Here is a 26,596-nt window from a genome sequence, read left to right as displayed (position 1 = left end):
GTAACACCCTTAGAATATATTATCTTGAGTTGATTCTATGTTCCCCTTTTTCTTTCCTTTCCCCTCCTCACTCAAAATCCAAGTTCACTCCAGCCATATGCTGACTTCAGTCAGCACCAGACCAGGTCAATTTCTCACAGTTCCAAGTGACGTTTATATATAAAGTTCACGGAGCTGGAAAGCCTTCTTGCCCAAGGCTCCCATTTTGTAGGTGAGGAAACTGAGACAGGCACAAAGTAAGTGACTAATCAAACAGACCCACAATTAACCCCCAACCCTCCTCCCTATGTCTAGCAGTTCGAGAACCAGTTAAACTGACTCACCTGATTATTTTTAAACATAAATGTTGCAGAAGGAAAAAAGTTAGACCATCCCAGGTCATAATTGCCCCAGTGAGAGAGTAAAGATAAATTATAAACACAAGGAATAAAACAAAGTGCTTGATTTGGGGAGGAGAGCTCCCTGTGGAAGGACCCGTGGGAAATGAGGACCGAGACTCCTGTTTATTCATTCATTTATTTTTTTCCTCAACTTAGAAAACTCGTGTTTTGTTTCTAATTCATAGCAGCAGAAATTGTTTTAAATACACGAATTAAAATGTCTAAAGCAAAGCAGACTCTAAAAGTAACATTTTTTAATAGACGCTACTTCTATCATCTGCCAGAAAACTTGACTGCTGTAACATTCCCCAATTAGGGAACTCAAAGCCATAGAAAAATATGTAAATTCACCTCCCTGTTCCTCAAGTGTAGTAGACTTTGAGACACTCCTTGACACTTGGGTACTTTCCATAGTGCTTGCATAGGGGAAAGCACTCAAAGAGAGAACAAGTTTCATGCACAGCAAGTGGTTTCTCAGCCTCTCATTTAAATGGGGCCAAAGAGAACGTGGGGAAGATCCAGGCCCCTTCTAGGGTCCGCGCATCAGCCCCTTGACCTCTGTACCCAACCCAAAACACTAAAGGGTGGAAACCAGGTATGCTTGCTCTTAAGAGATGCTCGGACCCAATCTCCCAATTCCTCCCACCCTCCCCTCCCCCCTTGGTGTCCATACATTTGTTCTCTATTTCTGCTTTGCAAATAAGATCATCTGTACTATTTTGCTGGATTCCACATATATGCGTTAATATACGATATTTGTTTTTCTCTTCCTGACTTACTTCACTGTGTATGACAGTCTCTAGGTCCATCCACATCTCTACAACATATATACACTATTGATACTATGTATACAATAGATAACTAATGAGAACCTACTGTATAGCACAGGGAACTCTACTCAGTGCTCTGTGGTGACCTAAATGGGAAGGAAATCCAAAAAAGAGGGGATATAGGTATATGTAGATCTGATTCACTTTGCCGTACAGTAGAAACTAACACAACATTGTAAAGCAACTATACTCTCATAAAAATTAATAAAAAAATAAAATAAAAATAAAAGTCAAAAAAAAAAAAAAAGAGAGAGAGAGAGAGAGATGCTCAGACCTTTGAAGGTTCCAGCAGCCCCGGAGGAACAAATGTAGTGAGGTAGGGCCTGTGGTTTCTGTTACAGACCCGACTCCATATTTCTTCTTTGTTGTGTCTTCTGAGAACTGAAACAAAGACAGGTGGGCCCACTCCATAACTGAGGCCAGGAGCTACCTCACCTTTGATTCAAACTCATTTTTTAAACTGGAAGATTGCTAGCAAATTGACATATTGAGTGGCTTTTGTTTTTGAAAAATCTATATGCTATATTTCAAAATACACCTGTTTATGGGAATTGCTGTTTGAGAATATCACTCAGTCACTTTGCAAACGTTTTGAAGTCATGAGCTGGTAAAAGTAAAACCTCTTGTTCTAATCCGTGTTTCCTATATGAATTTCAAAGAAAAACAAGTGTATTGGAAAAGAAAGGGTCAAGAGATACTTTGGTAGTATTCTTTCAGAGTCAAAGAAACCAAAGCATATTGTATGGGCTTTGGCATCGGCAGCTGGTAAACATTAAATGGAAATGAACACTGCATGAGGTGAACTTGTAGCTTACCCGTGGCTGTGAAAATGCTCTAGTGGCAACGACAGTGGTCAGAAGGCCTTTGCAATTTAGTTGTTTTCACTGTGTGTGTGTCTCCTTATGACTACAAGTCAATCAAGTGATGCTGTAATAAAATCCTGAACTTTGCTTCAGGACAGCTCAGAGGGAAAATGAGTCAAGGAAGATGAATTACTTAATGGCCTTTGCTAATAGCAGGTTAAAAACAAGGCTCACTTGAGCACAAGCAGAATAGCAGCAAAACTGCTCTTCAGAGGGAATTGCGTTTTGAGTGGTTGCCCTTGAACTGCACTGCCTAATAGAGTAGCCACTAGCCACGGGTGACATCTGGGGACCTGAAACGTGGCTAGACCGAATTGAGATGCACTGTGAATGTAAAATACACACAGGAATTTGAAAACTTACTAAAAAAAAGAAAAAATATGTAAAATATCTTATAACAATTTTTATATTGATTACATGTTGGAATGAAAATGGTTTGGCTATACTAAGTTAAATAAAATATATTATTAAAATTAATTTCACCTATTTCTCTTTACTTTTTTAATGTGGTTATTAGAACATTTTAAATGACATATATGGCTCATATTACATTTCTAGTGGGCAGTGCTGCTCAAAATAAGAAAGAATGCCCACACGGTTTAAAGGCAACTTGTCAAGAACTAGTAAAGAAACTTGATAATAGCACAATGATACGAATCTTGCAAGGTGGTTTAGCTTGCTGGTCATGACTGGCACTCCAGGGGCAAACTGCGTGGGTTCAGATTGGGCCAATTACTGAATCTCAGTTTCTTCATCTGTAAAGTGAAGGGAATAATTATGGACTGTTTGCTGCTAGCGGGTTAAATGGAATAACGCATGTAAAGTCCTTAGTGTGAGGTCTGACGCACTGATAAAAGGGAGCTTCTATTATCATGGTTGTCTTGGTCAACTCAGGGCTGCTATAACAAAATACCATAGACTGGGTGGCTTACGCAACAGAAAGTTATTTCTCATAGTTCTGGCAGCTGGAAGTCTGTGATCAGGATGCCAGCATGGTTGGGGTCTCGTGAGAGCCCTTTTCCCGGCTTGTAGTTGGCTGCCTTCTTGCTGTGTGCTCACGTGACAGAGAGAGAGAGAGAGAGAGAGAGAGAGGGGCTCCAGTCTCTTCTTACAAGGGCACTAATCCCATGAGAACCCCACCCACATGACCTCATTTAAACCCAATGACATCCTAAAGGCCTCACCTCCTAATACCATCACATTAGGGTTTAGGGCTTCAACGTACGAGTTTGGCTGGGGGAGGGATGCAAACATTCAGTCCATCCCATTAGTTTTAAAAGTCCAATCAGAGATAGATTTCATGTCAATTTGCAATTTGCAATGTTGTTTACAAAAACCTTTTTTTTAATTTTTAAAAAATTTTTAATAAATTTATTTATTTTATTTACTTATTTTTGGCTGAGTTGGGTCTTCGTTGCTGCACGTGGGTTTTCTCTAGTTGTAGTGAGCGGGGGCTACTCTTCCTTGCGGTGCGCGGGCTTCTCACTGCGATGTCTTCTCTTGTTGCGGAGCACGGGCTCTAGGCGTGTGGGCTTCAGTAGTTGTGGCACACGGGCTTAGTTGCTCCACGGCATGTGGGATCTTCCCAGACCAGGGCTCGAACCCGTGTCCCCTGCATTGTCAGGTGGATTCTTAACCACTGCGCCACCAGGGAAGCCACAGAAACCTTTCAGAGACTGCAGTCCAGTGTGTGCTAGGCACAATGTTTGCTGGGTACTGAGCAGTTGGCCTTGCCAACTCTGAGTGGGGTCCTTGAACCAGCAGCAGTGGCATCAAAGGGAGCTTGCTGGGAATGCAGCGCCTCAGGCCCCTCCGCAAACCTGCTGAATCAGAATCTGCACTTAACCAGATTCCCAAGGGCTTGGGATACAGCTTGTTTATCCAGTACTGTCTAGTATTTGAAGAGGAGGGAGCCTCACTGGTAAGGTATCCAAACTCTAGTGGTTATGTGTTTGTGTGGGGTGAGGGTGAATCAGAAGAGAATGAGACAGTTACAGAGTTGACTTGAGGAGGGCCAATAAAAGACACCCTTGCTCCCCAATGATCCAGAAGCAACTGCGAGACAGGCAGAGTCGAGTAGACAGAGACCCAACTATCAGCTTCATCAGTGACAGGACTTTTGGAGAACAGTGACTTAGGTGTGTGGCTTCCTGCCACTGAACCCCAGAAACAGAGATTTATAAGCACACAGGCAGCGTCTCCCTAAAACAATAAGAGGGGAAGGCGTGCTTGGTGTGCTAGTTTTCCGTTGCTGCCAAACTAGCAAATGATCACAAACTTAGCAGCTTACACAACACCCGTTCCTCCTGTTTTTTCCACCAGCACCTATAATTTTGTTCTGTCCATTCCAAGCGGATTCCTGATGTCTACCTCCAAACCCATCCTCTCTGGTCTTAACTGCTACTAATGGCACCTGGGCCGGAAATGGGGGAAGACCCCCTCTCCCTCCCTTACCTCAGTCCCCCCTTTTCTGTCTCCATTGTTTCCACCTTAATGCTTATGAGTCCTTGCCTGGCAAGGCTGTAGCTTTCCTGCTCCTTCTCTACCCCCTCTAATTCACCTATCCACCTCTGACAGATTTATTTTCCTAAAATATGTATTCGTTATGTTATTTCCCAGATTTCAAGGCTCTGATAGAACCCATTGCCCTCATGTTCAAGTTCAGATTTCTTTAGGCTGTGTAAGCTGCCACTGACCTGTGTTCACGTCTGCCAGCGTAGTGTCATTTACGAGCTGCCACTCCCCAGCCTGATCCCCAGCCTATGCTCCAACTGTACTGCGGGTCTGTGTCATAACTGCAACCGTGCCTTTCTCAGGCTCATCCTTCTGCCTGGAAAGGCTTCTCTCCCCACTCCCCACCCCGAGCCCTTCCTCCCACCCTCCCAAGCACCTGGTGAAAACCTACACGACCTCCAAGGGTCAAATCAAATATCATCTCTAACCAGGAAAGAAGTCTTCCCAGAGCCCGCCAGGTGGTGCCAACCCCTGTGCCTCCTCCCATCAGCTCCCTGGACCCTACACACGTGTCCGTCAGCAGTCTGACACTCCATTGCTCTCACTTATTGGCCAAAGGGACCTTGACCTGCTCCTCAAACTTTGTAGATGGCCAGAAATAACCTCAGGATATGACTCCTAAATATTTGAGATTTTGCAGGGTCAAGAATTTCAGGGCTATTTTCTGATGGAGACCTTGAGACGGGGGGATAAAAGTGAAAGATGAGATCAGAGTTAATTTTTCAGAAGGCTACAAAGGACACCGATAAAAATACATAGTTGTGGTCTAAAGGAAGCAACTCATCATGTGTGTAGACCCACATGTGGGGATGCGAGTGTGTGTGTGTGTGTACACAGAGATCAAGCGTGAAGCAACTTTGGGCAGGTTTCCTAAACTCTCCAAGTGTAAGGTTCCTGGTCTGTAAAATGGGGTGGTCATGGCATTGTTGCAAGGAATAAACTGGACGAGGTATCCGAAAGCATTTTGGCCATGGCCTGGCATACAGCAGCATTCAGTGGAGACAGTGGAAGGATGTGCTCGCCGGAGTCGGCTCTCACTGTCACGAACGTCCAAGTCATGGGGTCACCCTCCCCTCTCTTACACTTCGGGTTCTAGCACCTTGAACAACTCCTCGGGCCAATCATTACAAACCTCTACAGGTGTGACTTCATGTACAGACACCCGTCCCTTCTCTCTTCCCTCCCACCACCCCCAGCTTAATGGTGTGTCCTCAAAGCTACTGACACAGGACAAACTAAGAAAGCTTTCAACAGACCGCATGCACACCTTTCAAAATCCATTCACTTCTGCCTTTGTTTTTAGGTTTAGAAAAAAAATCTTGGCTCTTCTCTCAGAATCACTGAAATATTAGGTGTGTAGACAAAACACTTGCCTTTCCACTCTGCTTCTCATATTTCTCAGTCTCAGACATGGAAAGGCTCCTCAGGGTCTCAAGAGAGAATTTCCAGGGTGGTTAGTTTTGTTGGGTCTCTTTAGTATAAACTCAGCTGCCTGGTCAATCTTACTGTTGTGGATTTCCCCCGACCCCCATGCCTATTAAAACTAAACTTACTAACTTCAGGGTACATTTGTTATTTTTTGCCTTATCATTCATTATAAGTGCAAATAATTCTTTCCCTGCTCTGTTTTTTAAAAATCTTTATGGAGTCACTTTATGTACTTGTAAACCACAATCTTGTGTGTGTGTGTGTGTGTGTGTGTGTGTTTTAAGGATGCTCCTTTAAGACTACACATACTGAATTCCTTTAATTTTTTATCATAGGGCAGTCCTTCAGAACCCCTTATCATTTTAGTTGCCCTTTTTGCTTTGGCAAAAATATAAGACTAAGGAGCTGAAAATCTTGTTCTCCTGCCTATTCAAACAGCATCCGGAAATCTGAAATAATTACCTCCTTTCTTAGGTTTTAAAGGTTTTATTTAAGCTATGTTATACTAATATTGTGCAGTGGAGTTGAAAGCTTTAGGTCTGCAGTATCTGAAATGCTCAAATCCTAAGGCTTTGAAAAATGCTATTTCCTCCACGTTAATCATTCAGTGCTGACCATTATCAATATACAAGGCTGATGGAATAATTTCACATTCAGAACATTATACATAGATATTCAAGGGAAAGAGAAATAGCTTCATATGGCTTTGCTTAATGGATCTACCTGTGACTTTACCTGTAACTGTACATGCAGCGGTATATAGTGATTCATATACGGAAATTATCATATGACAAATATTTTCAATAATGATTGATATCATCTGTTACTTTAAGAATGAAAGCTTTCCATATAAATAATCTGCCCTCCTAGCAAAGGGAAAGGAAATCAAGCAAAGAGGGAATATTTCTAAAATGTCCTAGCATTGGAAGTAAATGATCATAACGTTTATCTACTAGTTTGTTTCTTTTAGAAGGTGTATTCCAAACTGTTTATTTTTATCACTTTGAAAACTATTCATATTTTTACTTCTTGCATTTAGCTTCTAGCATGTTACAGATTTTTTAATGTTTTTGTATTAAGTTAGGGTTTGGTTTTAATTTCACTATGAATTGTGATCCATCCCTACATTCTCCAAATGGATTTTTAATGTTCATTAAATAATCACATTTGCATCACATATAGAGCTTGAAAGAGGTGATTCTATGAAAGATAAAGATTCAGTATTACCTAGCAATGGAAAACATTGGTCAAAGGTACATAAAAATCATATGCATAGGTAACAGTTCATTTTTTATATAATGATTTACTGTTATAAGTTATTTTTGAGCCAAAGCTGGACAATATGCAATAAAAATCTCCAGTGCTAACAAAGTGTGAGAGGCAACAAGCTACCAAAAAAAATGAGAGGGGGGATTTAGTTTTTACACTGGCACTGATTCCAATTACAATTAAATTAATCAACTTTGGTAAATTTGGTGTTTGCTGTCAGTATACTCATACAATTATTTTTATTTTCCTACTTTCTACTTTTTCAGAATGTGTACATGGAATGAATCCATCTAGAGACGTTCACGGTATGTTAGATCCCAAGTTATATTTTTAACAAAATATGCACATTCAGATATGCATATATATGACATTTTATCCATGTATCGCTATAAATAACTCACGATATAAATTAACCAAATAATCAAAACTTTTTTTGCTGATTCAAAAATACTTAAAAGCTGTTTTCCATATTATAAATGTCAAACATATAAAATGTTCCAGTGAAACCTTAAAAGATACCCTCGGTTCTACAGCGTTTACCACAGGTGCATTCTGCTATTTATTATTAAATGACTCTTAAAAATAAAAAATAGAGCTTGGCTTCTATGTGTTATTACCTAGTTTATTACTTTTGCTACAGCAGTGCTAATGCAAAATTTTTATGAGAGTAAAATGTTTACTAAGCATCCATAATTTTTAAAAAGATTTTTAAAATTTTTTTCTCAGTTTGCTACTTGTGAGTTGTAAATTGATTTACAAAGTTAGTGAAATAGTCATATATCAACCGCAGGATCCCATGGAAGTCGTCACGTAGAGGAAGGACATAGTGGAAGAACTAAGGGATCTTGTCCGCAAAGTTATTACACTTCAAAAGTGAAATAATCTCAAATCCACTGGGGGGAGGGGACGTTTAATTAAATTCCAATGTTGAAAACTGGACAGTGTGTATTGTACATACATTAACATGTATGTTAGTCTTCAACAAAATTGTTCACCCTCCCTGTGACATTAGTACAAACTGAAGCAGTTTGGTCCAGAACCACTAGCAAAATACATTCTCTGATTTTTATTTTCATTAAAATAGTCACTGAAAACAGAAATAATTCTTTTAGAAATATTACATTTTTAGAAATGTAATTTTAGAAATATCATATTACAGAGGGGGATTGTAAGAGAATGGTTGAGTCTTATTTATTTTTGAGAGGGTTTTGAAAGAGCAAAAAATGTAAAATATTTAGATATTTTCTGAGGCCCTCCCCATAGTTATATATTTACCTAAAGTTGTAGAAAAAATGTCAATAAGCTGTTACTGTTTTCCGGTGAAATTGTTTGTTTTTTTTCCTTCCAACTAACCAAATACTGCTTTTTAAATTCACTGTGAAAACTTACATTTCATTCAATCAGTTGATGAGCCTTTTTGAAATTTCCCCCATGCAGCAAATTTGGAAGAATCTGTCACATAGCATCTGCCCAACATACTACTTCGTTATATTTTTTGTATTGTATTATGACAAAAGTAGATTTTAGTATTATTCCAGGGGAACACTAGGAGTGTATACTGTAATGTTTCCTTTCCTTTTCTCTTAAGAGAGGCAGGGGAAGGGAAATTCTATATCGCCCCTTAAATGAGCGCTCCTGGTGGAAATGAATTCTTCATTTCGTACATGACGTTACTCAACTTCATAAACTATGTAAAAAGCCCTTCAGACTAAGGGGTTGCGGGTACCCTTTAGTTGAGCCCCATGCTGCCTGCTTTCCATTCATTTTAGTCCCTCGATAAGGAGGGGCAGTGTTGTTTGTTTCTGGTTTTCAAACGTGCACCGCGCAACGCAGTTATAACCTGCGCAAAGTCTGGGGAACCCCAAACGCCCGGCGGCCCGATTCAGAATAAATCAGCAAAAGCTTTCCTTGCTATTATCATCCGTGTCTGCGTTCGAACTCGGGATTTACTGGTTGAGACTCTGAGCTGAGCAGCGCCCACGGCGCTGCCCTTGAAACGCTAAACCTGGTGCATCTATCGCTGTACCTACTAAGCGAACTTGATCCCCGCCCGGGAGACCGCAGCGCGGGGTGCGCCCCGCAGCCCTCGCAGGGTTTAGGGTTTCAGGCAAACGGTCGCAGCCCCAGAGGAGCCTTCTCTGACCTTTCCGAGCGGCGGCTTACCCCAGACCGCTACATCCCCAGAGTCCCAGCCCCCGTCCATGGGGGTCTACGGGGATGCACTTGGAGGCAGCCCCCAGGAGCGCTTGATCGGCTCTTAGGGAAATGCACTTGAGCTGAAGCCGAAAGACTTCACTCCGCCCGAACTCGCCTCTAGAGCGGGCAGCGTCGAGCTCGGACGCAGAGCGACTGTGGCCCCGGGCAAGAGGGGCGGCAGACAGGGAGGTTTGGGACTGCGCAGTATTTGGAATCGCTCGGCCCCGGTGGAGAGAGGACGTTTGGGGTCTTTACACCTGAAATGCGGCTTCTTCAAAATTACTTTTAAAAAAAAAATACAAAGGCGTTTTCTGAGACCCCAGACCCATGAAAACAAAATGCAGCTGGGTCCTGGGAGCTCCCGAACGTCCCAGGTTTTCCGGAGCGAGGGGCGCGAGGGGACCGGCTCACGTGGGGAGAAGCCGGGCAGAATGGAGGGCGCCCGGGACGCCTGCAGCACCAACGGCCTGGGACCGGCCGACGGCGGGGTCCGAGCAAAGGGGTTTCGAGAAGAGACCCTGACACGCGCCGGCCGGGACAGCCGGGACCCCTGCCCGAGGGTTCCCTAGCCGCCAGCTGCGCTGCCGGTATAGCGGGGGCGGGGGGCGGCGATGCCGCGCAGGCTGGCGTGGGCGGTCATTTCCTGTCGTTTCTTCCCCAACTGAAGATCGTACTGGAGACCCAAAGGCCGCGAGAAGGCCGGCAGAGCCCCGCGCCGTCGGGGGCGTTCCCCGGCGCGCTGCGCGGCCACTGGGCGCCCAGGGCGGCGAGCGAGGGCGGCTGCTGCCCCCTGGCGTCCGCCCCGAGCCCGCGGCCCGCAGCACCTCCCGGCCTCTTTGGGCCTGGGGCGAGGGAAGCTGCCTGGGCGCCCGGAAAGGCCTCCGCGGCTGGCCCGCCACTGCCCCCGCCTCCGGCAGGCCACAGCGCCAGAGCCCGAGGAGAGTCCGGACCGGCGGCAGGGAGGGGACCCACGGGGGGAGGGCCAGAGACCCCCGCCTGGGGAGTCGACGGGGGGGAGTGGGTGAGCGCCCTCCCCCGAGGGAGGGAGCGGGTGAGCTCCGCGCGGAGGGGGGGAGCCCCGCGGCCGGGCGGGGGCGGGGCGGGGCCCCTCTAAGCTCCGCGAAAATGCCCGCGGCGCCGCGGGGACTGGAGCGGGGGAAGTTCCCGCCAGCGCGCAAAGCCGGGGTGGGTTTAACACCCGCGGCGGCTCGCGCGCGCGCGCAGGGAGCGGAGCCGGGGCTGTTTCCGGGGAGCCGGAGGTGGGTGTGGGGCGCGGGCGACCTGGGCCTAGCGAGGGAGCCGACGCTCCGAGGATGGGGAGCGAGCCGAGCGGATGCTTTCAACTTTCTTTCCAGTCGCTTGTTCTTTGGGGTCTTTTCTAACTACGAAACTCCTTTGCTCTCCGCTAAACTCAATCAACCTGAGTAAGGCGCGCTGCGTAATTAATCCGCAGCCCAGCCGCGGCGAAAAAACACCAATTAAAGAAAACAAACCAAGAGAGAAAACTAAAAACACAAAAACCATGTTGTGGAGACCGACACCGCCTGGCCTCATTAAATGAATCAGCGCCACTTCGCCGCAGCTGCCAACGGGGCCGTGTGGGCGCGCTGAACGGCTCCCCGGCCGGGCCCTCGGCCCTCCGGCCCCCTCGCGGCCGAATCCCATCCACGCCGGGAAAGCAGAGGCTCGGCCGCGGGCGGCCGCGCGGGGCCTGGGGTCGCCCGGGCGATCCGGCCCCGGTCTCCGGAGCCTCGCGGCGGCCGATTCATCTCCATGGCTCGCGGGGCGCCTCCCTCCGGCAGGTCTCTGGTCCCGGGCCGCTCGGGGCTCAGCAAGCTGCCCGAATCCTCCCCAGGCCGCCCGGCCTCCTCTTCTCCACCTCCTCCGTCCCTGCACCGCGGCCGCCCCTGGCGAGGCCGCTCACTGCAGCCCCAAAGCAGGCGGCCACACAACCCCGCCTGCGTGCAAAGCCGCAGGGCCGCGGTCCGCACCGGGGCGGGGCCTGGGGAGGGCGTGGGAGCGTGTGCGTGTGCTCATGTGTGTGCGTGGATGCGGATGCGCGGGGAGCGCCGGGTGGCAGCGGCGGCGCCGGACTCTCCACCCCGGCTGCGTACAGTAGCGCGCGGCGGCAGCGGGGGCGCGCGGGCCAATTCCAGGAGCCCGCGGCCGCGAGCCGCACCCTGGCTGATACCGGAAAGGCCTGTGATTGGCCGGCGGCCGCCCCTATGCAAACGAGCTGAGGGAATGGAATTCCTCGGGCCGGGCTTACAGTAAAAGCACGTTCATTTCCAGGCACTCTCATTCATAGAGCCAGCGGGCGCAGGCGGGACGGGCGCCCCGCGGCCTGACCCAGCCAGGGCACCACGCTGCCCGGCCCTGCGCCGGCAGGCACCTCTTCCCGGGGCTCCTGGGGACACCAGAAGAAAGTCAGTCTTTGCTGTTTCTCCTTGACCCGCGTCGGAGCTTCGATTTTTATTTTTATTTTTTTTTTCTTTCTTACTTTTGAATGAACTGGTTTCTTGGCTGGATGGTTCAACTTCTTTCCTGGGTGTGAACTTTTCCCCGGTTGTTTCCTTTGACAACTGCTGGAGAGAGTGCGCTGTGCTTCGAGGCGAGTGGTGAAGTTGCGTGTGCGTGGCAGTGTGTGCGTGCTTGTGTAACTCGAGCCGCCCCGTCTGTTTCGATCTGCTCTGCGGAGCCTCCTCACAAGGCCCGCTCCACCTGCTGCGGTTACGCTGTGATCGTGGGTATTGGCGCGTCTAAGTAGTTAACCGGCCGACGCTGGGGCGACGTTGGAGGAAGATCGTCTCGCTACTGCCCAAGTCGGGGCTGACTCACCGCAGTCGATGCAGACAGCGGCTGGCTTCCGAAGAGTGCGTGCCTGCGTGCGTGTGACTCGGCTGCCGTTCACCTCCCACCAAACCACAGGACCAGCCGCAAACTTAACCAACATCCCCAAACCCGAGTTCTCAGATGTGAAGAGCTGAACTCTAGGTGTCATCGACTTGGACTTTTTTTTTTTTTAAGATTAGCTTTTCTTTGAAAAGCTGAATTTTCTGAACTGAGCATTTTGCCAGAATTTATTGAAAACATGACAAGTACTTCTCGCCCAGCCCTTCTCCAACTACTGAAGCTGAGTTTCAAGGCTACTTAAAAAGAAAAAAAAAAAAACCTGCATTGAACATTAATGGATTTCTGTTTAAATTCTCTACAGATTGTATTGTAAATATGTTATGAAATAGAGCATATGTATATATTTATATATATATATGTGCACGTACATTAGAAGCAGGACCTTTGGAAGTCTCAGCTCTTGCTTTTGAGGACCGAAGCCAGTTTTGCATGATAAAAAGTGGCGCCGTATTTGGAAGACACGCCTCGTGTATTTTCTGTTGTGCTGGACTTTAGACAAAACTCACCTGGGAAAAATCTGACAGGCAATTAACTACTGGAACTTCCAAATTATGTATTTGCTGGTCCTTTTGCTCTCCGCATAAATATTTTAGGAAGTGTATGGGAATTTTGCCTCTGGGAACTTTGGTAACAGCCAAAGACTGAACTTAAAACTCTCAAAGCAAGACTCAGAAGAAGATAGTCTCCCTTGGCACTTGACTTTGGATTCTGGTCGCCCACTTTTTAAAGCACTAAGCGGTCGGTTGCTAAGAGTCCTGCCCGGGTCTGAGGCCGATCGGCAAAACTAGAATTTTCCCCCTCCTGGACTGTTAGTAACTTAGTCTGCCCCCTTCCCCAGCCACCCCACAGCAATAAAGCTCCCTGAACTTGTATGTTGGTCTCCCGGGAGCTGCTTGCTGAAGATCTGCGCCCCTGTCGCCGTCTGGTAGGAGCTGTTTGCAGGGTCCTAACTCAATCGGCTTGTTGTGATGCGTATCCCCGTAGATGCCAGCACGAGCCGCCGCTTCACGCCGCCTTCCACCGCGCTGAGCCCGGGCAAGATGAGCGAGGCGCTGCCGCTGGGCGCCCCGGACGCCGGCGCCGCCCTGGCCGGCAAGCTGAGGAGCGGCGACCGCAGCATGGTGGAGGTGCTGGCCGACCACCCGGGCGAGCTGGTGCGCACCGACAGCCCCAACTTCCTGTGCTCTGTGCTGCCCACGCACTGGCGCTGCAACAAGACCCTGCCCATCGCTTTCAAGGTACTCGGCCCGGAGCGGGTGGAGGGAGGACAGGCAGAGGCCGGTCGAGGCCGGGGAGATCGAGGAGGGCAGCGGCCAGGCAGGCGGGGCCGGGTTCTAGAAAGGGGCCGGCGCTGAGGCCTGTGGTCCATCCCCCTGCGCTCGGGAGACTGGGGATGCTGCGTTGCCGTGGCGACCCTCGGGGGGCCCGCCTTAGCCGGCCGCGGCGGCCTCCAAGGATGGCCGAAAAAATCAGGATGCCCCCAAAGACGTCCACTGAGGGCCGGCTGGACCTCTCCCCGGCAGGGGTCCTTAGCTTTGATCCAAAGTAGGAAAAGTTATAACCCAGCAGGGACAAGCCTATCTGTCGGCTCCCCTGCTTCTCTCCCCACCTCTGGCTTGACACCCCAACCATTCTGAGGGAGGCGTCAGGAAATAAAATAGAGATACTTTTATACCTTCGGGTCAATGTAAATAAACTGACAAGGAAAACTGTCAAGGCTTTCCACTTCCACCCCCCTCTTTAACAGCCCTGTAGGAATTAGCAGGTTCAAAGTCCACGGCGGGAGTAGTTAAGTTTGCAAAAGTTTTCTGAAGAGTTTTTTCGAGCTTCTAGACTGCTCCTGCCAGAAGCCGCAAGTAGCGAACGCTCTTTCTTTTCCTGGTACCCTCCTGAACGTTATCGCCGGCTCACCTAGCTTAAGCTCGGGGGAGCGAAAGGAGGCAAGGCTGTCTGGCGTGAGACAGGCGTCTAATCCGCCCGCTTTGCTGTTTGAGAAGGGGGCGGTGTGGACCGGGTAACTTCAGCCGAGCAGCTTGCGAGGTCCCCGTTCACTTTTCACCCCTGATCTTGCCCTAGCTTTGAGCTCCCTTTAAAAACCTTGGCCTTCAAAGGGGATACATAAACAACCCCGGGCGCTTTTAAACAACCACCGCCACCCTGGCAGCAAACAGTAGACATTTCATTTCGGCGGTGGGGATTCAGTTCTTCTGTCTTGGGTGAGTTGGAGAAGGGGCAGCCTTTTAAATACAATCAGTGCAGTCATTTCCGGTTCACTGAAGGGACTAAGGAAAGCAGGTGGGGAAAAAAAAAAAAGCTGTAAAGATCAGCTATTCTTTTTTCTTAAAAAAAAAAAAATCTGGTTAAATCATTGTCCCCTTAAGGGGAGATTACTGTAATATAAGTTTTTTATGGTTCCAAGCCTGTGCTGGATCTTGAGTTAGTTACAATGAATAATGTTCACTTTTTTTAAAAAAGTACTGTCAGAGTTCTTTATTTTTAAGCTTTACATACCTTCCAAACTTAGATTATGATTTCTAAAACAAACAAACAAAAAAAGTGCAATTGGCTGTGTCTGTAGAATCGCCTCAGTTTTCTGAAAGCAGGAGTTTTTGAGGGGGATGCAAATGAGGATAAGTTTGAGCAGCCGCTGGACTCTTTCCTGTCCCTTCCTCCAGCTCTGTAGGTTTGGGTTAGGAGCCCATTTCAATTTGAAATCACTCTAATCCCTTTACATAAACAGACTCGGCAGGCAGACCTCCTCAGCTCTCCCTCAGTTCCAGAGGACCTGACAGCGATGGGCCCTGGGGTCACTTTCAGATAAGTACAGAGGGGAGGAGACAAGCTGATAATCAACCAAAGGGTCCTTTAAGACCAGGTGCTCGGGACACACCAAGGGAGTGGGTTCTCAGGGATCTGTGGCTTCCTTTGGGGTAAATCAAGTCTCCTCTGTATCTCTCCTCCTCTACTAGGGAACGCACACCCCAAGCACTAAGTGATTAAGCGAGATCTTCAGGAGTTAAAGCGATGTCGTTTCTCAAGCCACCACATGAAAGTATTTATTTTCTTCTAAAAGAATGAAAAAAACAAATCATATAAATTGTTTTCACGAGCCATCAGGGAATTCCTTTTAGCGGAAATCTTAATAACCATAGAAGTTTCCGTTTTAAAATGACTTTTGACAATTCACTTTAAAAAAAAAAAAACTCTGTTTTACTGAGTGATAGTTTCTAGGTTAAAGATCAAGGTATAGATCTCTTGAAAAAAGTTCAAGTGGGTCTTGAGAACATTTGGGGCAAAGGAAAGGACAGCAGAGGAATCAGACCACTGGATGAGTAATCTGTCACCACTCCCGTCCCCATAAAGAGGGGCCTCTTTTGGAAGGAGACCTGCTCTTAGCATAACAGAAGGAGCAGGCGAAATTTCCAGGTAGGCAACAGGCACAAAGATTAGGGATAAAACAGCTAAACTTGAAAAAGTGACTGTATCCGGCTTGATTCACTATGTGTCCCTGAATCCAGTCTGTACTCATCCCCCACTACCTACCTCCCAAGCAGTTTCTATAGAAATTATTACTTTAAAATTTGGATCTTATATAAGCCTCAGACAATCTCTTTAAGAAGTTAATCAGTAAACAATTATTACATTCCCTGCATTAAGGAGGAGAAAATGTAAAACAGTGATAAAGTCTGATGATAATTGATGAAAAGAGCATTGAAGTGATTCTTTCGGAGTCTTCTGAATATGTGTAAATCCTCAGCTTTAATCTTTGAAACTACAGGGAGATTTCAAGTTATGAATTTTCCTTAAAATAGATTACAATCATCCTAATTGCTTATCCTGGACCCCAAAGTGCCCCCCCCACCTTCTCCCACGAAATGCCTTTATTTTTCAGCCTAGGAGAGATCCATCATTTTACTACCGAGAAAATCTTAAATTTGCTACTGTTACCCGTTATTTACAGAAGCAGCCAAAAAAGCTGTTTGGATGACTTAGGATATATTTTGTAAGACTATACTATTAAAGTTTATTTAGGCCCTGGTACACCAGAGTCCAAAGGCATAAACACGCCTTCAGCAAGTTCAGAGGCCTTGGGCGCTGATAGTAATATTCTTTTCATAGGAAAGAAATAAGTAACGTTTGTGTCGGCAAGATCGTGGTCCCCTAGCTATGCATTAAATATCATCTCAGCTGAATGTTAAGTTCCACCTCACAGCTTTCTTTATAACACTGGAAAATTAAGGGATTTGAAATAAATGAATTGTGACTGTAATTTCAACCTAATTAGAGTTGGTTTAAAATGCCAGTTTGAACTGTGAACAGGCCGACCAAGAGCAGTGTGGGGAGGTTCTGTAACATAGAGGAGGCTTGATATTTTGCCCAACTTCCTGATACTTTAAAAACAGAGAAGTAAAAAAAAAAAAAAAAAAAAAAAAAATATGAGATATCCTTTGGCCAGCAAGTCCCTTCTTGTCTGTTTGGTCTGTGTTAAAGTGTAAATGTTTGTGTTTCCTTACCTATTGTTTATAGCTTTTCATTCCAGTTGCTTCTTTTTCTCTGTTTGAAGTTAGATTTTTTTTCAAAAATCTCTGCATATTGCCTGTCAATGATCAAATCTGTATCAAATTAATAGACAGGTTAGTTTTAAATTTAAATTCTTTTTTCCTAGTCTAAGAATGCTTGCTAATAATTAGATGATATACTTTATTAATGTAATATCCCTGGATTTAATATTCTTTCCCTTCCCCCCACCATGAAAAATCAATAAAAGGCCAAATAAATGATCTTTGAGCCCCGAAATATCTTTGACTCCTGCTACAGTTTAAAAAAAGGGAAAAGAAGGAGTTAAACTCCTGATTTTTTTTAATCTTAAATTGCAACATCAACAGCACTTTCTTGTTTAGCCACCATGATTATTTTACTCTCTATTTGTTTCTATTTGGTGTTGGCCTCATGAATTTGCCATATTACTGATGAGGATAGTTTTGGAAAGATGAGTGAGACACAGGCATGGAGCACTGTGAGAGGGGCCAGTAGGATGAAGGTGATGTAGAAAACATTTGGTAGTTATAAAACAAGATTTATTTATTTTAACCTATTTAACCAACAATGACTTATTCAGTTGGAAAACCCTGTAGTTGATCCGGTCCCTGTATACTTACTGAATGTGGAATTAAAATAGAGATGCCAGGTCATCACAGGGAGATGAGGATAAGGAAGTAAAAATATGTTTTCAAGGAGGACATTTCAACATTGTGAGCTAATTTTACAGAGGGAAGTGAAAACAGTGGGGAAAAAAAGGAGGGGGGATTTTTAAGAGACTGAGAAAAGCAGAATAAAGTAAGTATATTTTATGGGAATAGAAAAAACGGTAACAATAACTAAATAACTGATCAAGGAGATTTATTTCAATAATGTTTTTGAAACAAAAGGGAATTGTCATATTACTGCTCTTAATTAAACAGCAACAAACATAATGGGCTCTAAATACCTAATTAGAGGGTGCTTGAGGAAGAAATAGCTGTGTTTTTAAATTTCCTTTATCGAAAACACGTCCATTTGGATGGAAAGAAAGATAAGAGTGCAAGTTGGATAAAATAGATGAAGAACATGCCTACCTATTGCTGTGAGAAGTGATTCTCCTGGTGTAGTCCTGGGGTTGGAAGTACGTCCACCCCTTATAGTGAGTTGGTTCACTTTCCCCATCGTACTCCTTAGAATCCAAGAGCCAAAGCATCCTCGGGAATAAAAACAATAGATGGTCATCTGGATGACACAGAGAAAGGGTGATGACTAAGCAGGCAATGAAGATGGGAATTTAGAGAAACATGGCTTTTGTATCATACAAGGGAGCCTATGGCAGCCTTATTTACAGACAGAAAAAGAGGACTGAAATATAGGTATTAACCCCCCAAATTATGTAGCAAATGTTAGGTAAAAATGGGGAGGTGGAAAACAGAAGGAGGAATAATCACTGTAGTATACTTTATTATCACAGCTCAAAACTAAAACCCCCAAAACGATTATATAATTGGAATGATGAGCACACATTTCACTAGTGACTGAGAAAGTACCATAAGGGGTATCGCAAGTGATAGGAATAAGTAGAACTTGGGGCATCTTGGTTTGAAATTCTACAACTACCTTAAAAAACAGAAACAATGGAAATATAGCTAAGAATAAATGTTTTGATCAAGAAAATAGTTTCTAGAAGGGTCAAATGATGATCAAGAAATGGATACTACTACATGAAGCATCTTCGGGCCATGTTCTTTAAAGCATTTTACCTTGAAATTGCTACTTTTTTTTTTTTTTTTTTTTACCTAAGTGTCAAAAAATATGTATTTACTGGTTTACTTTAGTAGTCCTGATGGAAATCCATTCCCATTCAGTTACATTGAAGGAATTCTTCTTCAAGATCAACTGGGTTTGGAGAAAACCTCAGTCATCTGTAAGGTCCCAAGTTAACACATCTCTGGGACTCGCAGATATAAAAATGCGACATAGTTCCGCTCCTGAATTCAGAGGAGCACATCAAAGTGAACACCCCTCTTCTCTGAGGTCTGTTGATTTTGTAGTTAGTATTAAACCAAGGGCATGTTTCTGATTTTTTTCTCTTGCATACCAGAATTCACTGCTAGTGAAAATCAAGGTAGTAGAAGCGAGTAGAGGCAACAAGGATGAACTACTTGCAAAGGGAGAGTTTAAGTCATTCAAGAATCGTCAGCAATTCAGTGGTAGCAATCAAATTTAATTTTAGCAGGAGTAAGTTTAAACACCTAAAAGGCAAAATCAGCCCTATTCGGCCTGTCGGTGGAGGTCTGGACAAATGAAAGATGGGTTAGGTTATAAACTTATAAAAAACAAGGCATTCTGTTTCTCAAATATGAAGAATTAAGAGATGATTGTATTCGTGAGAGGGCATAGCTTTTCAAAGTCCTTGCTATAGTGAGCCTTATTCCAACTCTGCTCTGTGACCTTATGTGGCTTCATTAGGTGAATGTTTTATTATTTAAACATTTATAATTTTGCATAGTGGAATTTAAAGTAAATCTTCCCATTAAGAACTTTTCTGTTGTTTTGCTTAACTTATGACTGTTATTCCTCTGCAAACTAAAAAGCATCACTTAATATACATTCAATTTTAGAATAATTATGCAAATGACATCAAAGTTTCTAACATGCCTGATGTCTGGTGTTTAGGTGGTGGCACTGGGGGACGTTCCAGATGGCACTCTGGTCACTGTGATGGCAGGCAATGACGAAAACTACTCAGCCGAACTGAGAAATGCAACAGCGGCCATGAAAAACCAAGTCGCGAGATTCAATGACCTCAGGTTTGTCGGTCGGAGTGGAAGAGGTATGTATCTGTCAGAACTGAACTTGAAATACCCAGTATTTACATAGCAACAAACCCAGATTTCAAAACATCTAGAAGTTTCTGTGATGGGATTCCCTAGAAACACAGTCATTTCTTCCCGTTATTATTGCTACATCAGCTTTTTATTTAAAATTTAATGTTTTTAACAGAATCTGGCTTTACGTTATTGCTTTCTATTATTGAATTGGTTCAAGACTGATTTGGAGCAGGTAAAACATGAATTGTGAATTTCAAGGAAACCTCTCAGATCTTTTCTAAAATGTAAAAATATAAAACTTACCATCATAGAAACTAAGATTATACAACTGGGGTTCTCTCTCTTTGATAATTTTCAGATATCTCTTTACTGGAAACCTTTAACTTAGGGTCTATGTGTTATCTTTGACAAGTGACAGAGTTTCAAATGATCACTTCTAATAATTTTAAGGGCTGTATAGTAGATGATTATTGAAACGTGTTTCAAGGAAGCATTTTTTATGGTAAAATATGAAGAAATAGTAACATTCTGGCTTGGTGAATTTGATGGCAATGTGACCTTCCTATATGTAATTTGGATGCCTTATTAGTATTTTAGGTACTAATAATATTAAAGACTGGATTCTCCAGAGGAATGATTGCATCAGTGCAGTTCTATGTGTAGTTTTCTTTTTCCGTGCCCATTATCAAAGTATTAGAGCAGAAAGAGGAATCTTGGCATATTGTAATCTCCTCCGGTTTCCAGTTATTTTCAAATATTGTGTTTTCTTTGTATTGTAAGAACCTTAGTCCTATTTTACAAATAGCAATAAGTAGTATTAGTTTAATTGAAGGAGGTAAGATAGTTTGTTTTGAAAATCTCATTTTTGTAATATAGTATTGAATAAGCTTACGAATAAAAGTTATTTTGAGTATGATAAAGAAGACGTGGTAACCTAAATAGCAGTAGATGACTCTTGTATTGAAAAAAAGTAAAAGTACAACCAATGGACATTGAAGCATAAGAGTAATCATTACTCTTTATAAAGGCATTTAAAAATATAAGAAAATCTGTGTCTTGGGGGAATTTGATTAGTCAAAGAGGAATGGGGGTAAAGGCATGCTGCTTTTTTTGGCTATTGTTTTTGTGCTATCCTAGCTGTCTGGGGAATTTTCAAAATAGAATCAAAGGTAGAGAAAATTGTAAAAAACTTATAACGTGATTGAAGATATTTGTTCATAGCAGTATGTTAATAATAGGGTAATACCAAGAAAATTACATCGACTTATTGAAAGCATGAATGGTGCTATAAGGTATAAAGGCACAAGTCATTCTATGGATTCACTTGTTTTATTAAAAGTCCCCACCTTTCAGTAAATGGAATCCCCATTATGATTCAGAGATGTGTGTTTAGAAAACATCTTGAAGGCTTCAGATGAGTAGCTGGCAGAGTGGGTGAGAAGCCAATAAAAAACAAAGGCCCGACCGCCTGGTCCGTGCCTTCCAGCCTCGTAACCATCTCAGTTCAATTCCTGTGGATTTCTGTTCTTAGGAAGCCACAGCTGAGTATCATTTAGTTGCATTTACAGAGGAAGTAATATTATCATCATATGCATCTATGTGGGTCTACGGGTCAGGTTTTGGTTATGAAAGTTTTGGAAACTCTTTAATGGCCCATGCCATTTTCCCATAAGAAGTGCAGTAGTGGCTTTTTGGCAAGGCCCAGGAGGTTGGTGATGGTAAAGAATGAAATTTTGAAAGCAGCATGCTTTCTTTTCTGGCGTTTCTCGTCCCTCACTGGCCATGTCTGTTTCAAGTGGGTGACTAAGAGGCGCTCGTGTTTACTTGGGTAACAGTGAACTGTTTCCCCAAGGTGTGGAGTGTTTGCATTTGGCTGCCTGATTCGTGCCAGGATGCCCTTGAGTTTGCAGAGTGAAATAACTGCACCCAAGGCTGGGCTGTCTTCTGATAACCTGGAACGAGAAAATTAATTGAAACGCTCCATATATGGACAATATCTGTTTTGACCAGTCTCTGCTTCCCACGCATGATAATAAGCAATCCAAAATAGAGGAACCCCGAAATGAATGTTTTGCCCAATTACAGGTACCGTGTATATTGTCAGTCTTGAGTGATTTCTTTTTTTTGGTTAGGACTACAAGACAAAATGAACCATCAAAAGGCCCAGTTCGACTCTGTCTCATAATTTCTCCCCATAGTCGTAGAATACAACTTGATTTTACTCTTTCAAGTCTAAGTGTCAACATCAAAGCCTGCCAGGTTTTTTTTTTTGTTTTTTTTTTTTTTTGCAATTTGCTTCCCATTATGAAGACAGCAGATGACTCTCACTCATTTTAACAATTAGTCTTAATCTGCCTCACTGAATCTTGTCCTTTAAAAGTTTCATAACATTTTATTAAGTGATCTTAAGACTATCCACTATTTCATTTTTGATCTTAAGACTATCCACTATTTCGTTTTCTGGTTTTGAAAATGTGTCTGAAAATATGACATTGGCATCAACACACCACACAGGGGCCGAGAAGGTCCTGGCTGTGGGCTCACTGAGCATTTCAGTGCCAATTTCCCATTCTGTCAAAAGCCACTGGTCTGATGGATTCTCAAAGGGGCCTGGTGCTCGGTTCCAACTGAAGGGTAGAAAAAGAAACTCCCTTTTCTTTTCTCAGCTGCCCGTCCCTGGGGATTGTAAAACCTCGTAGAAATTGCCAGAGGTTGAACACGGAAGGGTTTTTCTCTGTTCGACAAAACCAATCTGTCTGGGCGCTGGCTGATGTCCAGGACCACAGCTCCTAACCTCGGGTTCAGCCTGCAACTGGGAAAACCTGCCCATCCGGCTTTTACGGCCTTGCTGACAACACTGGCCCCTAAAAAGTATCGGTGAAGGCTTCAGCAGTCTGAGCCTTCCTCCTTTCTTTTCTTTCCTTCCCTCCTTTCTGGCCCTGACAATTTAAATCTCTCCTTCAGGGATAGCTCACCCTGGGAATTTTCTCCCTTTGATTCAGTATCTCCATATAGATCAACCATTCCTTTACAATGGAAGAAGAGATAGCCGCTCCCAGAAGAGGGGAGCTGACGCCGGAGCACACTGCTTCTTGTTCAGAACAATCCACACTTAAACACACGTCCTGGGACTATCCCTTACCTCCAGAAAATCAAAGTTCAGGATCAAGAGGAACTCTCTTTGGTGACGTTCATTAGCAGCAGCTGACATCAGCTTACATCTGTCACTGGGGCAGGTGCTACGGATATTTTCAGTTACAAGAAAGTGTATCACGGCTGCAGCCGAGAGACGTTGAAGAAACTTTAGCAATGAAATCTGTGAGTGCTCCCGTCGCTATTGGAGTACTTAATCAGTTGGAAAGGAATCGATCAATCAGGGATGATGGCCTTAGTTAATTCATTTTAGAACCAAAGAGGAAATCTACCAGACAGTATTATCTACCGCATGGTAAATGGGGGAAGAGAATCCACTGCAAATTTCCTTCCGATTTTCCTAAGACTATGATTTTTAATCTTTTGGGAACGTCATGAATCATTTTGAAAATCCTTGGAAGCCTTCTCCCCACGGGGAAAAAAATGCACCTGTGCACTTACACACACAGTTTCTTGTACAATTTCAGTTTTCAGAGCCGCTGAAGCTTGTTTATGGACCTTCTGGGGATCCATGGACCCGCCAAGCCAAGAATCTCTGAATCTGGAACTTTGCCTTGACTATGGAGGGCCAACCTAGCGCTGTGCTGCACATTGTAGATAACTGGAAAATGAGGAAATAAACGAACAAATGAGTTAGACATTCTTCTTGCACCCTGTGCTGTTTTGGTTACACCTACTTTTATTATAGCCAGGACCTGGTGTGTATAATTAGGAAAATAGATCCCAGTCAAACCACTGGTCCAGACCTTTGAGAGGCCATCAGGTGTGCACGCATACGGTCCCTTGCAAAGGAGAAGGGCTTGTTTTATCATCGAAGGGGCAGCCTCCTCTCTAGTGACTGCCTGGCCCCCCCAGCTGCAGACCTACACCTCGAATTCCACAACCAGCCCAGAGAGGGCACGTGCTCCCCCATCCGTTAGGACTGGGGTTAATTTCTTGGTGGAAATTTGTGTTTATGCTGATCTCCCTGGCAACTTTAATCTTGCCCACTTTCAAACAAGTACCCTTCCCAACTCTTTTAGAAAATGAAATTCCTTCCTTATGTTCTTGCTGTGGATGTCTTCCCAGACATAATATTTACCCTGTCACAATCGGGGTTATTGCATATTTGTGTAATGTTTGTTACTTAAGGCATTTTCATTTTTAAGGTGTTTTATGTTATTCGGGGAACAGTATGTAGAGGCTGCCTTTCAGATGAGTGATAGACTGTGGTTGAAGGAAAGGTACATGTAGAAAAGGATAGAGTGTACCGGTATTCTAAGCAGAGACGTGTCTTTATGGAGTGGTCATTATTGAGAAATGGTCTGAATGACTCACAATATTATCACAGGATCCAAGTCATTCTCTGTTTTATCACAGACTCATATAATAGGGGGAGGAAAATTCATCTGACAATCCCACTGTTGTTTCATGGATAACATTCAAGATAATGAGCTGGCAGTCAGGTCTCCTGGAGAGAATACAAGGAAAAGACGAGAGTTGTGTTAAAATCAACTCTCCCATTTTCCCCCTCTTTTGGGTTGCTATTGATCTACATTTTGAAATTGTATATATACTGAAATCTGTTTTCAGACTTCGGTGTGGGCAAATATGGATGGGAAAAGACTCAGCCTCTGATACACGCAGTCTCTGGCAGCCCTAGCAAATAATGCCTTTCGATGGCAGGGCGAAAGCTAGTGCCCATGCTCTGATGTAGAATTCATCTCTAGAGATCAGCTTTCTCATTCTGTTTCACATTTGCCCGTAAAAGAGTAAAAACACTTTCTCAAAGCAAGTTGCTTCCCACCCGTCCCCCAAACCACCACCCAAGCAAGTTGCTTCCTACCCCTCCCCCAAACCACCACCCGAGCAAGTTGCTTCCCACCCGTTCCCCCAAACCACCACCCAAGCAGTCCCTGTCCCACTTGGTGTCATGGCAAGGAGGAGAGCTTTCTTGAAAACTGCTTGTGCCTGGAACACGCAGCTTTGCAATTGATCTCTTCATGGTTTTCTTGCTGATTTTATGAAGCGCCAGGCATTGCTGATGGTGTTGGGCATCTTTTTTAAATTGAGGTTATTTATATGAACAATATTTAAGAGTTGATGGGGAGAAGCTGGACTTCTCTCCACCACCCCTCCCCCAAAGCCCTTCCTTGCCAGCCGGCTTGCTTTGGATTGAGGCAGCCCTTTGTGGTGGGGACAGAAGACTATCAGTCAGAAAGTGCCTCCAAGAGAAATAATGGTTGAGTGATTTTTAGAGCTTCCTGTTTCAGCAGCAAGCATTATAGACATAAACAGTGATCCGGCCAACGGCTGCAGTGCTGCTCTGGTTCTAATGAATCAGTTTTGTATTTTCTTTTGTGCTGGTTGGTGAGGGGCAAGAGAGGATGGAGAAGACTGGTTATGGAAGAACATATTCTGTTTCTTTTTCTTTATTATTTTTAAAGAAAAATGACGTGTTGAAAAGAGAGATGGTATATTGTCTGATGATTGTTTTCTTTCTGTTGGTGATTATAAAACATGTTCAGATCAGAAAGGGAATGTTTATGAATAACCACGTACTGTCAAAAGGGAGAGGTTATGTGGTTTTGAAGGATTTCGTGGATTTTCAGCCAGAAGGGTGTGTGTGTGTGTGTGTGTGTGTGTGTGTGTGTGTGTGTCCGTCCACACTACCACTGAGAAGACTTCCATACTAACAAGGTCTTCTCATCTGAAGCCCCAGTAAAGCAATTAACAGGAATTAATAAGTGAGCAGTGTGGATTTAATGAGCTGCCTGTGAATACTTTCAAAGGTGCCAGTTTTATCAGCTCACTCTTGGGGCATTCAAGATTTTGTGTTTATAAGCCTGCATTAGTGGACTTCAGGCAAAGCCTACCCTCCGTCATTGGCCCTGATGTGAGTCCCACTTTCAACAGAGATGTATTTCGGTCCATGTTAAGAACCGAGCTTCCCATGGCATTCCTGTTGCTGGTGCCGATTTGGGGTTCCAGCACGTTCCAGTCTCTATTAGGCTATATCGAGCAGCGTATCCCATTTAGGAACTCCATTTTATGTCACTGAACTTCCTCCAACGAGGGTTTCTGGTAGTTGAAGGACCCATAAATCGGAAAGTGATCCCAGCAACCTCCTTCGAGAGGCCCCGTGGCCATCCTGCCACTGGATTCAAAATGCGTTTCCTCTGGTTTCCTTGGTGAGGAAACATTCATGCGGGAGCCACTTAAACTGTGTTTTTCTCAAAGATGTAAGTAAATTTCCTGTCTGTTTCTCAACTTAGATGAACCCCTGCTTTTACCTTGAGATTTAAGAGCGTCATTAAGGATGTAGGGGCAGCTCCGTCTGCAGAGCTGCACCCTCCCCCCAGCGTCCGGATCCAAGGATGCTTCTGGGTCTGGTGAATGGGAGGTCTAGCCAGCACCCTCGCGGATGGTGTGTGGCCTTAACTGAGTCACCCTATGCAAACAAAGGAGACTCTCCTTGGCTCAAACAAAGGCAATACACAGGAATACAGGCATCTGAGCACAGTTGGTGAGCTGTGTGCTTATCAGATTTCAGCAGAGTAGGCAAGGAGGGGTGGGCCTGTTTGTAGGTGGAAACACTCCAGGTTGCTCCAGGCATTGGTTTCGGGTTTTTAGAGATGTTTTTCCTTCATTCTATTTGAAACCATTGTATGGAGTACAGTCACTAGCTACCTATCTACCCCTATCTATCTATCTAT

General features: G+C 44.4%; 1 protein-coding gene across 3 annotated transcripts in view; it reads left to right on the top strand.

Moving 5' to 3' along the window:
• RUNX1 (RUNX family transcription factor 1) overlaps nt 1–26,596 on the top strand; it is a 239,752-nt gene that overhangs the window by 141,611 nt on the left and 71,545 nt on the right. For 2 of the 3 annotated variants that reach the window (XM_036850894.1, XM_036850892.1), the window contains exons 3-4: nt 13,378–13,631; nt 19,594–19,750. In XM_036850894.1, coding sequence (XP_036706789.1) covers nt 13,378–13,631; nt 19,594–19,750 — 411 coding nt within the window. Of the gene's footprint in view, nt 1–11,625; nt 13,632–19,593; nt 19,751–26,596 lie in introns of those variants that run through there. The other variant, XM_036850893.1, reaches the window with a different exon arrangement.

Source organism: Balaenoptera musculus, chromosome 4 (genome assembly GCF_009873245.2).
Source record: "Balaenoptera musculus isolate JJ_BM4_2016_0621 chromosome 4, mBalMus1.pri.v3, whole genome shotgun sequence".
NCBI lineage: Eukaryota > Metazoa > Chordata > Mammalia > Artiodactyla > Balaenopteridae > Balaenoptera > Balaenoptera musculus.
Note: the sequence above shows the minus strand (reverse complement) of the source record. Positions and strands in the feature narration are given on the sequence as shown.